The sequence below is a fragment of the Uloborus diversus genome, chromosome 2 (assembly GCF_026930045.1).
Source record: "Uloborus diversus isolate 005 chromosome 2, Udiv.v.3.1, whole genome shotgun sequence".
Taxonomy (NCBI): Eukaryota; Metazoa; Arthropoda; class Arachnida; order Araneae; family Uloboridae; genus Uloborus; species Uloborus diversus.
Window position 1 is genome coordinate 92957674 of NC_072732.1, and position 14185 is coordinate 92971858.

The 14185-nt window shown below is 34.7% G+C and overlaps 1 protein-coding gene across 1 annotated transcript in view; it reads right to left on the minus strand.

The window, feature by feature from the left end:
* LOC129217169 (lethal(2) giant larvae protein homolog 1-like) overlaps window positions 1–14185 on the minus strand; it is a 75085-nt gene that overhangs the window by 32301 nt on the left and 28599 nt on the right. Inside the window, exon 13 of the mRNA XM_054851432.1 lies at window positions 6016–6191. Within this exon, the coding sequence (XP_054707407.1) occupies window positions 6016–6191 (176 nt within the window). The remainder of the gene's footprint in view (window positions 1–6015; window positions 6192–14185) is intronic.

Consider the following 14185-nt stretch of genomic DNA (forward strand, 5'->3'; position numbering starts at 1 on the left):
CCTTCCTATTCCTTAACGTCACCAAACAGCCAAAAGTGCAGTTTTATGCCTTCAGTCTCGAAACATTTCCAAGGGATAACACCCACCTCATCCCTCTACATCTCATTGTTTAGCCTAATGAGTTTTTAAAATTTCAATACCTAAAATTCCTGAGGGAGGTCAAGCCCTGACCCTTCCTGTAACGTGATCAAAGATAATCTAATATGTGTATTAAGGACATCAACTTCAAACTTTAAAATCCCCATCGCATCCAATGTCTCCAAAAATAGCTTAAAGTCAGGTTTTGGAAACTTAAATTTCAGAAAAATTCTAAGGTAGGGACCCTAAATATGCACGAAATCACCTAAACGTTGTCATAGTTAGCTCCAAACTTCGTTTTTAGAAATTTCTGAGGGAAGACAGTAAAGCCTTCTTTTCTCAATGATGAAGAGCTTAAACACAAATACAAAAGTGACGACCGGCAACAGGTTCTGGGCCCACCTAGGTTGGTCCTAGTCAATTTACAATCCCCAGTGAAGATCAATGGCCTTCTTAAAACTATCTACTCCCTTGCTCATTGCCACCTCTTCCGGTAAGCTATTACAAGGTTCCACTACCCTGCTAAAATAATAATTTTTCCTAATATCCATGTTAGCCTGAGATTTAAATAGCTTAAAACAATGTCCTGTTATCAGTGCTAAACAAAATGAGCAACAGTTTGGAAAAAGATTTCTGGTGGGAAACATCCCTACGAACTCTCTCTCTCTCATGACGTTGTCCATCAAACAACGGCAAAAGTCGCGTTTTTAGGACTTCATTTTCAAAAACTTTCATACGGAGATGGGAAAACCATCTGACTTCTCAACATTTTTGGAAATAGTTGGATACTTATGCCGTCAAAGATAGCCTACAATTGCGTTTTTGAAACTACAGCATGGGAATATTTCTTGAGAACTCCTGAACGTTCCCTATTATCTTTAACATCAACAAAAATAGACTAAAATTGGTTTCAAGTTTGAAAATATTTCAAGAGGAAAATCCAGTTTTTGTTGGAGTTAGGGAAGGCCCTTACACCACTATAGATAAATTTACGCATTTTTCAGTTCAGTTGAAAAGCTTTCCGAACAGCTCCGCTGAACCTTCCCCAGTATCTTTACGTATCAAAAGATAGCTTAAAATTGCTTTTTTAAAACTTCAATTTCGGCAAATTTCCTTGAGAAGTTCTAACCCCCTACTGTCACCAAAAAAAGCATAAAACTGATTTTAATTTTGAAAAAAAAAAGAATCTAGAGATGAATCAAAGTCTCTTTTCTATAAGCTTCTTCACCAAAAATTCCTTAAAATTCCGAATTTTGACTTAACTTCTGGAATTTTAACTTATTAAAACAGTTTTGACTCTTTAATGCATTAACTATTTCCCATCAAAATGGCAGCAAATTAAGAAACTGCCCCGGGTGGCAGAAAGCGCAGCTACGCCACTGTTTGTAAGCAGAATTTCTACTTTAGTATGATACTTTTCTGTGTTTTCACTTAATCTTAAAGCCTTAAAGAATCAAAATTTTTCCTTACATATTTTTCAAAATGCTTCTGCATATTTGCCTACTGTACACATTTGAATGACATAAAGCAGTGTTGTCCAATCATTCTTTACCATGAGGGACATATCTCATATTAAATCATACCTTGCAAGTCAGAAAATATATGAATTTGAGATCAATTCACATTTTTCTGATGAGATGGGAAAACACAGAAAAGAAGATTATGCAAACTAGAAGCTATTGTTATCATTGATACAAGTTTATTTTGTTAATACAAAGTTTCCATCTGCTATTTAGAAGCCAATTTCTGATATTAGGCTATTATGAATGAAGATGTGTTGATCTAGAAGGTTCCAGAGTATCGTTTTTTATGTTTAATATTAATCACGGGCCACTCGGCATAAAGATAACACTGGGAATAACCAGAGCCGGCCTTAACAAATGTAGGGCCCGATTGGAGAAGTATGGCGAGGCCCTTTACAGAATAATTGAATTTAATTTCAACCACAAAAACAGAATGAGAGTGAAGTTCAAAAAAAGTTATACAAGAATAACACTGAGAACTTCTAGATTTGCAATGTAGTGCTTTGACAGAAAAGTTATTTCCCAAATGCTACAAGACCTAAAAATGAAATTTTGGACTGTCTTTGGTGACTTGGAGAGGAGATTAACAGCCTTCAGAATGTTTTTCGAAACAGACGTCAATTTTAGTCTATTTTAAGGAAAGAAGAGGGTAGATGTCCCATGGAATTTTCTAAAAGCTAAAGCTTAATCTATCAGTGCGGATCTTAAGGAAAGGGGCGAAAAGTTCCTGGAAATTTATCGAAGTTAGGCTACCTTTAGAGATACTAGGGCAGACAGAAATCTTCTACTTTAGGAATTTCCCTTGGAAATGTTTTGTAATTGAAATTTTTAGGCTCAATTTGAGACAATCTTTTCAGAACCCTAACGATCACGTTAAATGAACCAGCAGAGTATGGAGACTTCCCCTAACAATTTTTGGCATTGAAGTTTTGAAAAACCAAATTTTAGACTAATGTTTTGACAACTTCGTTAGACAGATAAATGTTCTGAAATTCCATTGCGCAGAAATTTTTGACATTGAAGGTTGAAAAACATATTTATTGTGATGTAACTTGTGTTCCAAGTAGGGCTGCTTTACGATCTAACAGTTTCTTTTTTGCGAGGAGAGGGATGGGATGGCAGATCCCAATCTTGGCTATATGGTGCTTCAGGACTAAAGACTTAGAGTAGTCCTCACTCATCACTCAAGCACTTGTTAGATTAATACTCAGCTAAAACATTTAGCTTTTACATTGGCCTCACTAAAATTTTACACCTATCATAATTTTAGGTCTGATAGCAATGCACTACAGAAAATATTGTTAGTCTTATTCTGAAATTAAAGCAATAAAAAACACTGAAACACAATTATTATATGTTGTGGTATAGAGCAGTAGTGACCAACATATGGCCCGCGGTTTCTGGAAAGAAAATTCTAACATCGCCCAGCTAAGTAATGATAACAAAATTCTCAGTTAGTAATTTTGTTTCCTTTTCCATGTTTCTTTTCTTTCTTTTTAAATCTAGGGGGGGAAATATTTTTACATTTTTATATGTGTCCTGGCCCACGAGAATCATATTGATATGAGGTTCGGCCTGCGGTTATAAAAAGGTTGAGCATCAGTTATAGATAATCAAAATTATAATATTTGACTGGCATTGATGTAGATTTCTTTTCGTAGGAGATTTCAACTTCAGTGAAATATCCTTCAAAATCAGAAAATAGACAACAAGTAACTGCAGATAAGACTGAGATAAAAATAGTAATCCCTAATCATGCACGCAATTTTCCTAAAAAGGGGGGGGGGGGCGAAATGTAGGGGTTCGGGTGAGTTTTAATCAAAGGTTTAAATCTGCAACCGATTGTGGGACAGCAATGATTCCTCTATTTTTTACAGGAATAGCTGTTGACAATTTGTTTTCTATGGAATTATTTTGAAGATGTTTTAAGCCTCAATCAGGCAGTAATTAAAGGGTTTGGGTTCTTTCACAATTACTTGTACAACAATAAGAGTATTGGTGATAATTTGAGCAAGTGGTATTCAAGATTATACAATACATTGTGATAAATTAACAGAAAATATCATCGCTGTTGAATTTTTGCACTTTTCTTGCTAAAAATAGATAAACAAATAATTTGAATAAACTAAATAAATAAACTAAATTTAAAACACAGCTTTGAGGCAAGCCCATAAAATTTGGGTGCTTGGTCATTTTTTGCTTTGCCCATATGATAGTTAAGACCTGAGATGGGGCCTTTACTTTATTACTCACTGTACTAATCGACGATAATCATTAAAACTTTGTTTTTTGAGGCCCCATCACTTATTTCCCTTCCTCCTGACCGGTTGATACAGTCGGTATGGCCACTGATTTCAGATGTACAATTGAACAGATAATTTTGTTTTTTTCCATAGATTTATTTGTCAGAAGTATTTTTGGAAATTTATGTTGCTAACTATAACTCCTGATGCTTTTGGTAAATTTAAAACTAGCTGAAAGCTTCAGGAGCCTCCTTTAAACCTTTGATTGAACTAAGATTATTTCTACACTCAAAGAGTAAACATCAGTCAAATATTAAATTTGAACTTTTTATTTTCATGCACTTTTTCTCTTTTTCTAAAGGAAAAAAAACATTTTTTTTCTTTTGGCGTGGGACCCGATTAGACCCTATTGCTCTAATTGGCCTAAGGCAGACTCTGGGAATAACCATAACATGTAACATGTACATAACAATGGGCCACATGGATCATCTTTGCAGTCCAGTTATGGATTGCAGGCTTGGGCTCCACTGATATGTTACCCTGAAACAGTGTTGCCAGATTGGGGGAAATTTCCCCATTTTAGGGAAACCTGGTGCTCTCTGGGGAAATTTTGGGAAAATCTGTTTTGAGGGGAATTTTTTGGGGAAAAATTTTTTCCTTGGAAAAAACCTAGGAGGTTTTTTTTTTTTTTTTTTTTTTTTTGTATTTAAATTATCATCTTGACATCTGGTAGTTACATTGTTTGTATCAGTTTAGCTTTGCTCAACTTCATGGAATTCGCATTTCGCATTATGTGGTATATTATGCTACGTAATTTGCATTAATAGTTAAAATATTCGGTTATTTCTTATCTCTCGGTCAGACGGTTGTATTTATGACTAGTGGCACCGGCACGACTTTGCTCGTAGTAGAAAATTAAAAGGTATTTTGGTTTCCTTGTATATTTATAAATAATGCACGATGAATTTCTGTCCAATTGACTTGCCCACGTTACGGTTTCACATTATGATAACTTGGTAATTTAGTCGTCCATCTTATGATAATTTTTCTCGGGAAAATGTTCTTAAAATTGGAATAGAAAAAGAACAAAGTCGAATTTTCAAAAAATCGCTTAAAGGTGCACACCCCCAAGCTACAAACTAATTCTTTGCCAAATTTCATGAAAATTAGTCGAATGGTCTAGATGCTATGCGCGTCATAGAGATCCTGACAGAGAGAGAGAGATCCGGATAGAGAGACTTTCAGTTTTATTATTAGTAAAGATAGGAAAAAAAATGAAGATAAAGAAGACAAAAAAATGAAAAATGGAAAGAAAAAAAAAGTTGGGGAATTTTATAAGAAAATTTGGCTATTTGGGGGGGGGGAAATTCAAGAGACAAAAATATCAGAGGAAGTCGATTCATTTTATGAAAATATTAGTGGAAAATAATTTTTGAATTTGGGGAATTTTGATAGAAAACATCGCTTTTTGGGGAAAAATTGGAAGGGAATTGAAAAATCTGGATTTGACCATCTGGCAACACTGCCCTGAAAAGACATTTTCATAGTTCCCTACATTCCTTGCTTGCTTTGCTTTACATACTGTTGGAATATTAGGGATGAGATGAATTGGTCAAAGTATAATAAAGAGAGTGCTACTTTTTTGAATAAATAAATCTCTTACAACAATGTTTTCTATAAAGTCACTCAAAAATAATCATTAAAAAAAATTTAATCTGTAGACTTTAACTTTTCTTTAATCATTGACAATACTTAAGTTTGATGACAAAATTTATCTTCTTCCCAAGCATTTCAGTGTGAGTATGCCTTTCCTTACGCTAAAACAATTAGCAAACATACACAACACACAAAAATGTGTTCGACTCGGAATTTAAAAAAAAAAAAAATCTACAATTATCACTAAACCAATTTCCTTATTATATACTGACTGATTTTTATTGCTCTTTCAAAATTGCGATTGAAAATAAAAGTTTAAATTAAAAACATCTACGAATGTTTCTATAAATCTGCATGAAACCCTTCTTTAATTATACAGAACTATGCTTTCTAAAATAAAAAGATGTTCTTCTTCCAAAATGTTATGATGTAATTACAAATTAAGCACAGTTGCTGAACTACTCCGCTTGCTATTTACAATTCAGTCATAAATAAAAATGAATTAATACACTTACAAATTCCACTCTGCATGAAATGCCAAAGATGTCACTGGAGCTGGGGGTGTCAATTGTACAGTACACTGGACGTGAAACCCCTTTCCGTACTTACGCTTTCCATGCTTTACAATGAGAGGCTGAGGATTACACCATAGAGTACTATCCCATTTATCACCAATAGTAATATGTGTGACCTAAAAGTTTAAAAAGAAAATATTTTAATCAAAAATAATAAAACTTTTAAATTAAATAGAATTTCTGTACATTGGAAAACGAACAACTAACGTCAAAAATATCAATTTTGACAATAGTGGTCATAAAATTTTTTAACTCTTTCTGGATCTAGCTGACTTTCAGTACCAAGTCCAGCGAAATTTTGAACGTTTCATGCCATAATTAATTCATGCTAAATCAGCAATGCACAAATAATTTTTAGTTATTTTAATTACACTTGCATTACAAGTGAAATAGACTATTTTAGCTATAAATTTTTAAAACTGATTGTTAAAAAAACAAAGATTATAAGACTTTGTAAATGTGATTAATACAACTCAATACAAGGGTGCAGCATCACAGTCATTGTAGTACTACGGAAAAGTTTACTACCTTATGAACATATTTTTATCATAAACTAAATTTGGGTAAAATCTGATTTTGATTGTTCTTGCAACAGAAATACAATAATCTGCATGGACATTATTTTGTTTCTTATTCTGAAGCATTTATCATATATTTAGATGGAAATTCATCCTGATAAGGATTGTAGGAATTTTTAAAGGATTAAATTTAATATCTCCTGCAACAATCAAGTGCCTTTTTTAGAGTATATTCTTCAAACAGCTACAAATGATTTCAATTAAAAGTTCCTATTTTCAAGGGTAGCAGTGGTATGGGATTTTTCTGAAATGTGAACTAAAATATACATAAATATTGAATAAAATATGACAACGTATATAAAGTACAAATTCAAAATGAAAAAAGGTTAAAAAACCAGCAAACAGCTGTTTCGGCACTCTAAAATACAAGTGCCATCATCAGTGCAATTAAAAACGAAGACAGGTTCAACCCGACTAAAACACAGTCGAGGCGAACATTGGAATGAGAGACGAGTTGTAAAAGATATGAGAGCAGTACCGGAAACGATGACGTCAAGGTTACGTCAGAACTACAGAGGACAGTTGCACTCAGGAGAAAACGTCACGGACAAAAAATAAATCAAATAACAGACTTCCAAACATTAGGAAAAGGGGGAGTGCTAGACAAATCATTGACGATTAAATTAGCATTTTTCCATATGTAATATGTAGGGCTCGACCGATGGCATTTTTTGGCCGATGGGCCGATGCCGATTGTTGGCCGATTGTTCAAAGATGGCCGATTGTTTTCCTCAAAATGGCCGATTGCCGATGGCCGATGGCCGATGCTGTTGGCCGATGGCAAAAAAAAATCTAACAGAAATAAATTGAAAAGATTGTCAGGGATTTAAAGGATCATTTATTCATTTCACTTTACTTCCTTTCTACAAATATGGAATTGTAATCCCCCCCCCCCAAAAAAAACAGATTTCAACCTAAATTTTTATTTTACGTTCATCCAATTTAAACTTCACAAGTTTTTTTCGGCGCATATGTACATACATATGTACACTGCTTGACAATTGCTAAGGAACAATTACGTTTTTTATAATAGTTAAGAATATATAATGATTAAAGAAACGGAACGAAATGTATAGTTAGTAGGGAGGATGTGCCTTTATTATAAGTACAAAATAATACAGATATTACTGCATTAATGAAGTAAAAACTTAAAAATAAAAAATTAATCCTACTTAGATGATTTTCATACAACACCAAAAAAAAATATCTAGGTCAGAATGATGGAGACATGAGTACCTTAATATGATGTATGATTACCAGGGACACTGATGCACAATTTACATCTGTTTTCCATACTTCCCACTAATTATTGAGAAGTGCTTTTGGGATGTTTTCCCACTCCTCTCTCAATGCGGATTTGAGTTCTTGTGCTGTTCTGGGAGGGACGGTTCTTCGCGCAACACGTCTGCCAAGAGCCTCCCTGGCAAGTTCAATTGGATTTAAGACAAGAAAGTAAGCAGGCCACTGCATACAGAGAATGTTTTGACTTTGCAGTGTGTCTGACACTTCAATGTTCCAGTGTGGCCGTGTATCGTCATTCGTAAAGAGAAAATCTGGACCGAGCGCCCCCCTAAAAAGACGAACATGTTCCAGCATAACATCTCTGCAACAAATTCGCGACGTATCGCTTTCTTATTCAAAAATGTGAAGCTGTGCTCTGCCATTGTGCATGATGCCTGCCCACACCATGACGCCTGTGCCGTACCGATCACGTTCGCAAACAAATTTTTGTGCATAACGTGTTCCACGCTCACAGTAGTTGGTGACCAGAATCACTTGTCACACTGAAACGAGATTCGTCAGAGAACATCACTCTAAACCAATTTTGATGATCATACCAACATGTTCCTTACACCAGCGTAATCTCTCTCGACGATGGCGTGGTTGAACTTGGATGCAACGTACGGGCTTCCGTGCATACAAACCGACATTATTTACTCGCCGTGAGATGGTTCTTGCAGAAACATGCGTACCGGTAGCGGTTGTTGGATTTGCAGCTATCTGTCCAAAAGTGAAATTTCTGTTCCTTTTTGCCACGAGGGCTACATAGCGATCCTCTGAAGGTGTGGTGCTCCTACCACGACCCCCGGCATGCTTTTGCAAAACATTTTCACCTTCAGCGGCCATCTTTAATCGGGAGATGGCACTTTTCGATACACCCATTGCAGCAGCCACAGTGGTGACACTTTGACCTGCTTCCAGTCGTCCAACCGCTCGTCCACGATCGTAGATACTCAAATGATGTCTTGCTGAGATTTTACTCTTAAGTATTTCAAGAACCAAAGAGAATTTCAGAGAAAAACCTTTTTTAACATCCAGCACTATTTTTGTTAAAAACCAAATAGCGCGTCAATTTTCGTACGAATTTTGAGCGTGTATGCACTGTCTTTTATTTGGATAACGAGTCTTGATCCACCACGCCATCTGAACTTGAATTTATTTCCATTGGCCAGGTGGCTGAGGTACAAATTTGCATAAATCACTTGTTCCTTAGCAATTGTCAAGCAGTGTACCTAAGAACATATAGATGACCGAAATATCCATTTTGAACGCCTCCTAAGTTAATTATTGAAAATTCTCTTGTGATGCCTTCATGTGCGTAAACTTACGTCACTCAATAACGTTATGAAATAGTAAGTTGAAAACTCATACATACGTAGTATTTTCTAAAAGTTCGAGGACAAGTTGTATAAAAATTTACCGTGAATAGTTCATATTACCGAAGTACATCTATCTACAAAATAGTCACCTTGAACGACTATGCACTTCTACCAACGTTCGTATAGCTTTTAGAAGGATTCCTGGAAGACATTTATCGCAAACTCCTGTGAGGTCTCTTGCGCTGCTGCTTTAACTTCACCGTGGGGAAGAAGACGACTTTCATGTTGAGCATGCACGGTTCGATTGGTCAATACTCTGATATGACAAACAAATAACATAACGTTTCGTCGGACTTAGCTCCGTGTGACTTTCACCTGTTCCCAGCAAAAAAACATTTGCATGGACGCCGCTTTCTTCCGTCAGGAGAAGATAAAGCTGCATCACAGTAGGTAGCGAAAAATGGCTTACAGGAGTGTTTCCAAAAGTTATATGAACACTGGCAGAAGTAAGAAGGCAGAAGGTCCCTCAAGATGACCATTTGAAGGTGGATGTGCTTCGGTAATGTGAATTATTCTGGGTAAGGTTTTGTACAGCTTGTCCCCCGATCTTTTGGATCGTACTACGTACTATCTGTATAGGGTGTATTTATGCTTCTCCTTTTTTGACTGCTGTATGATGGAAGACAAAGAACAACAGCCAAAAAAAAAAAAAAAAAAAAAAAGAAAAAGAAAGAAAGAAAAACAAAGACACTGTTTAATAACCAATTAATTTTTTTTTTTAAATTGAACATATAACTAAGTTTTCAGTAATATTGTAATAATGTGGATTTAGGTAAACTAAACATAGTTAAAAAACATCAAATTATGTTGTTTAATCATTCAAAAAAAAATAATAAATAGATAAAAGTAATAAGAATAAAACTTTGAAACCGTGAACAAATTACGCAATTAAAGTGGAAAGATTGCACGTAGACATTTTTTAGTCATCAAAATAAACAAAAAAGATAACAGATAAATTACAATATTAAATCATAATAGGAATATTTTTATACTTATTTAAAATTTATGAATAGAAAAGTTTGCATTTTTCATAAAATGTATAACAGTGACATAAATTTTGCGGAAAAAAGAAAGAGCCATGAAAAAAGCGAGGTTCTTAAAACGCAGCTACAATAAACAAACTCAATATTTACACCAAGTTAATAACTGAATACATATACTACTTGATCTGATGTTTGCACACGTAATATTGAACAATTTGATTGTTTAATCTTTTATGAAGCACTACAAACAAGTTCAAATTAAATTTTTCAATTTAGCAATAATTTTCTGAAATTCAAAAAAATTGCATAATAAAAAATCCTTGAAACTTTTCTATAACATATTATTAAACATATGATGAAGACGAAAATAACTTATTCATTGATTTTATATAAATATATAAAAATAGTTACTTACAAGAGAACAAAAATCGATCGCTATTAATGATGCAAAAAAGATTTCGCATTACAAAATATAGGTGAAACAAGTATAAGAAATACGCAAAATGACATTTTTTGTCCAAAATAAACAATCGCTAAATATTTAAGAAATGCTTGAAATGACGACGGTGGGTTATGGGGGGGGAGTAACTCACAAAGTTAAACTTCGGCCCCAACTTCGGCTTAATTTTTTTAGTACAGAACCGCTACCACCAACGCCTCGGAAGAGTTTCTGAAACTACTTCAGCACTTCCGAAGAAAAAATTCAAAAGTCCCTTTGTTTTCCAAATTATGTCACCACTCAAAACGTCTTTAATCCATTTCTTGCATTAATGCTCTAAATTCTTCCTTAACAATAGATAAAGCTTGAAAAAAAAATCTCTAATTTTATGAATGGTGTCAGTTTTAAACAACTCAGAAGTACAACTAGAGTTTAGTTTCAGAAATTGAGGGAGTGGGAGGAGGGGCATGCAAGTGTTCTCGGAAATACAAAAAATAGTCGTAAAAAATCGAGTTCAAAATAATCATAAACATTGAGCAGAAAAACCCTTTTAAAACTTGCACCCGAGTTTGTTTTGACGTGCAGTGGCGGATTTAAAATATAGCAAATGTTGCAATTGCGCAAGAGGCCCCATAACCATAGGGGCACCGTAGGAGTTACAAAAACGCTTATGATAAATGTTTTACAACTTCTGTGACAGAGAAATAAAGCCCCAAAATGTATTTCATTGGGCTCCAAACTTGTAGCTCCGGCGAAGTGATACAGAAAAGACCGCATTACTGTGGTTCATATTACAAATATCGAAAAATTAAAAAATACCGTCGGTTCAATAGGAATCTAACAAAATGAAAAAAAAAAACGGTTTTGCCATCTCATATTTGTTTCCATGGTCTCCAATTCTGCAATATATCACCAAATGATCGTCAATCTGAGACGCTATATTAGTCTTGCATTGAAATAAGTACTTAATAGCCACAAAAATCAGTTAATAGGCTTCTTAGAACACCCACTCGAAAACAAAAAAGGAAGTGCACAACTGGAACGTGCGCACATTCCACATGCGAAAATTTAGTCCTCTACAGCTTACCATTTTTGAGTTATAACTTATGAGAGATACATACGTACATCCAGCCGCAAGAAACAACGCAATAATTAACTTGTTTGGTACCTGAATGCATTATTAAAAACTCTTTTAGGGGTGACTAAAATAGAAATTCATACTGAAATTTAAGTAAACAATTTTATTTGAAAACAATAACTCCCTTTACTTTGTATTAAAAAGTAAAGCAACAAAAGTCCTTTTTTTTTTCAAAAACATCGGCCAATTCCATCGGCTTTTCGATGTTTTTAAGGCCGATGGGCCGATGTTTCCTGCAAGTTAGCATCGGCCGCCGATGCCGATGCCGATGGCTAAATTGTTGAACCATCGGCGCCGATGCATCGGTCGAGTCCTAGTAATATGACTCCCAAAAATCTAAATCATGAATGGACGAACACTCGTGAATAACTTTGGCGGAAGAAAAAATAAAATTGTGGCCACCAGACCAACAATGTTGAGCAATAGAGGAGCGTTTGAGATCCTGTTTTTTGACGTAATTTTCGTGTTCTTTTATCCGGAATTTGAGGGATCGTCGAGTCTGCCCAATGTAGGCCAATTTGCACTGGCAGGAAACACTATAAATGCCCCATTTGTCAAGGTTCTGAACAGGGTGTTTAAGCTGTGAAAATTTTAATTTATTAACAGGAGAAAAAGTGACGGAAAAATGAAACTTTTTTAAGATTTTGGCAATTTGTAGACTGATTTTAGTCATCGTTTCCGGTACTGCTCTCATATCTTTTACAACTCGTCTCTCATTCCAATGTTCGCCTCGACTGTGTTTTAGTCGGGTTGAACCTGTCTTCGTTTTTAATTGCACTGATGATGGCACTTGTATTTTAGAGTGCCAAAACAGCTGTTTGCTGGTTTTTTAACCTTTTTTCATTTTGAATTTGTACTTTATATACGTTGTCATATTTTATTCACTATGCAGTACAAAGTTTTCGACTACTTTTTATGTATACATAAATATATTTAGCTTCAAAGAAATATTTAATTGTACATAAAAAACGAGATGATGCATCATATGACTTCCTTTTACTCCAATTTAATGTCATTTTCCCATTATTGGTAATTTTAATGTGATTCAATAGATTACTCTCTAAATATCACCAATAGTGGATACATTGAAACAAAATTTTAGAGGCGACCAAAATACTGGTGATATATATATATATATCGCCAAGTGTCCACCAAATTACATTACAACACCACTTGACTTTACATCGAAATTAACAATGATTTCCCCCCAAAAAGGAGTAAAAGGTTCCTTTAGAAACACCCAAATACAACTAAAAGGGGAGGTGCACAACTAGACCCCACTAAGAGTCTGCGTACTAAATTTCAACTTCCTAGGACATACCGTTCTTTGGTTACGCGACATACATACACACATATGCACATACATACGTAAATACGGACGTCACGAGAAAACTCGTTGTAATTAACTCGAGGATCGTCAAAATGGGTATTTTGGGTGTCTGTACGTTCCTAGGCATCTATCCATATGTGGTCAGGTCGAAGAAAAAAAACTCAGCATTCATTCGGGGGTGAGCAAAATGAAAATTAAGGTCGATTTTTGAGTGAAATTTTTTTTTTGCGAATACAATACTTCCTTTTTTGTAAAAGGAAGTAAAAAACAAGCTTTTAGCTACATGCAATATACCAAACAGCCTGGTTATCACATCCGGAAACTGCAGTTTCCTTCTTATTAGAAAGAGTTCTAATAAGAACAAAACTGCAGCCTCAGGATGTGATAACCGGGTTATCCGGTACATTGCATGTAGTTTTGGGGTCTTAGCCCAGGCTTAGGGGTAACTTACTGCTAAGATATTAGCTATTTTAGGCTAAAATAATAAAACCCCTTTAAATAGATGCCCAAGAAATGTCAACGCCATAGCCATGCACTATGGATCAATCATCTCTATTTTTTACACAAGCACATTTTCTCTAATAATTTGTTTATAATTGTTTCCTCTACCCCCCCCCCCTTTTTTTTAAAGCCTTTTTTCTTTGTAAATTCAGGTTTCGCTTATGGAGGATACATGTGAATTGGATACATTTAAATTATATTGGATACATTTAAATTGGAATAAAGAGATTCAAAGCCTTCCACTGCAGACACTTTCAATTTAAGATAAAAGCAGCATCTTTCATTGCTATTTAAGAGTAATTTACATAAATTTAACCTAATATGGAAAATATGTACCAGAATTTCAAAAGCATTTTTTGAAAATGCAGTATTTTATGATAAAACATCAAAATATCAATCATACGTTTGAAAAACATTAATCTTATATAATCTGAGTGTATCTATGTATGTATGTACTTATGTATTTATGTCCGAGTTGCTT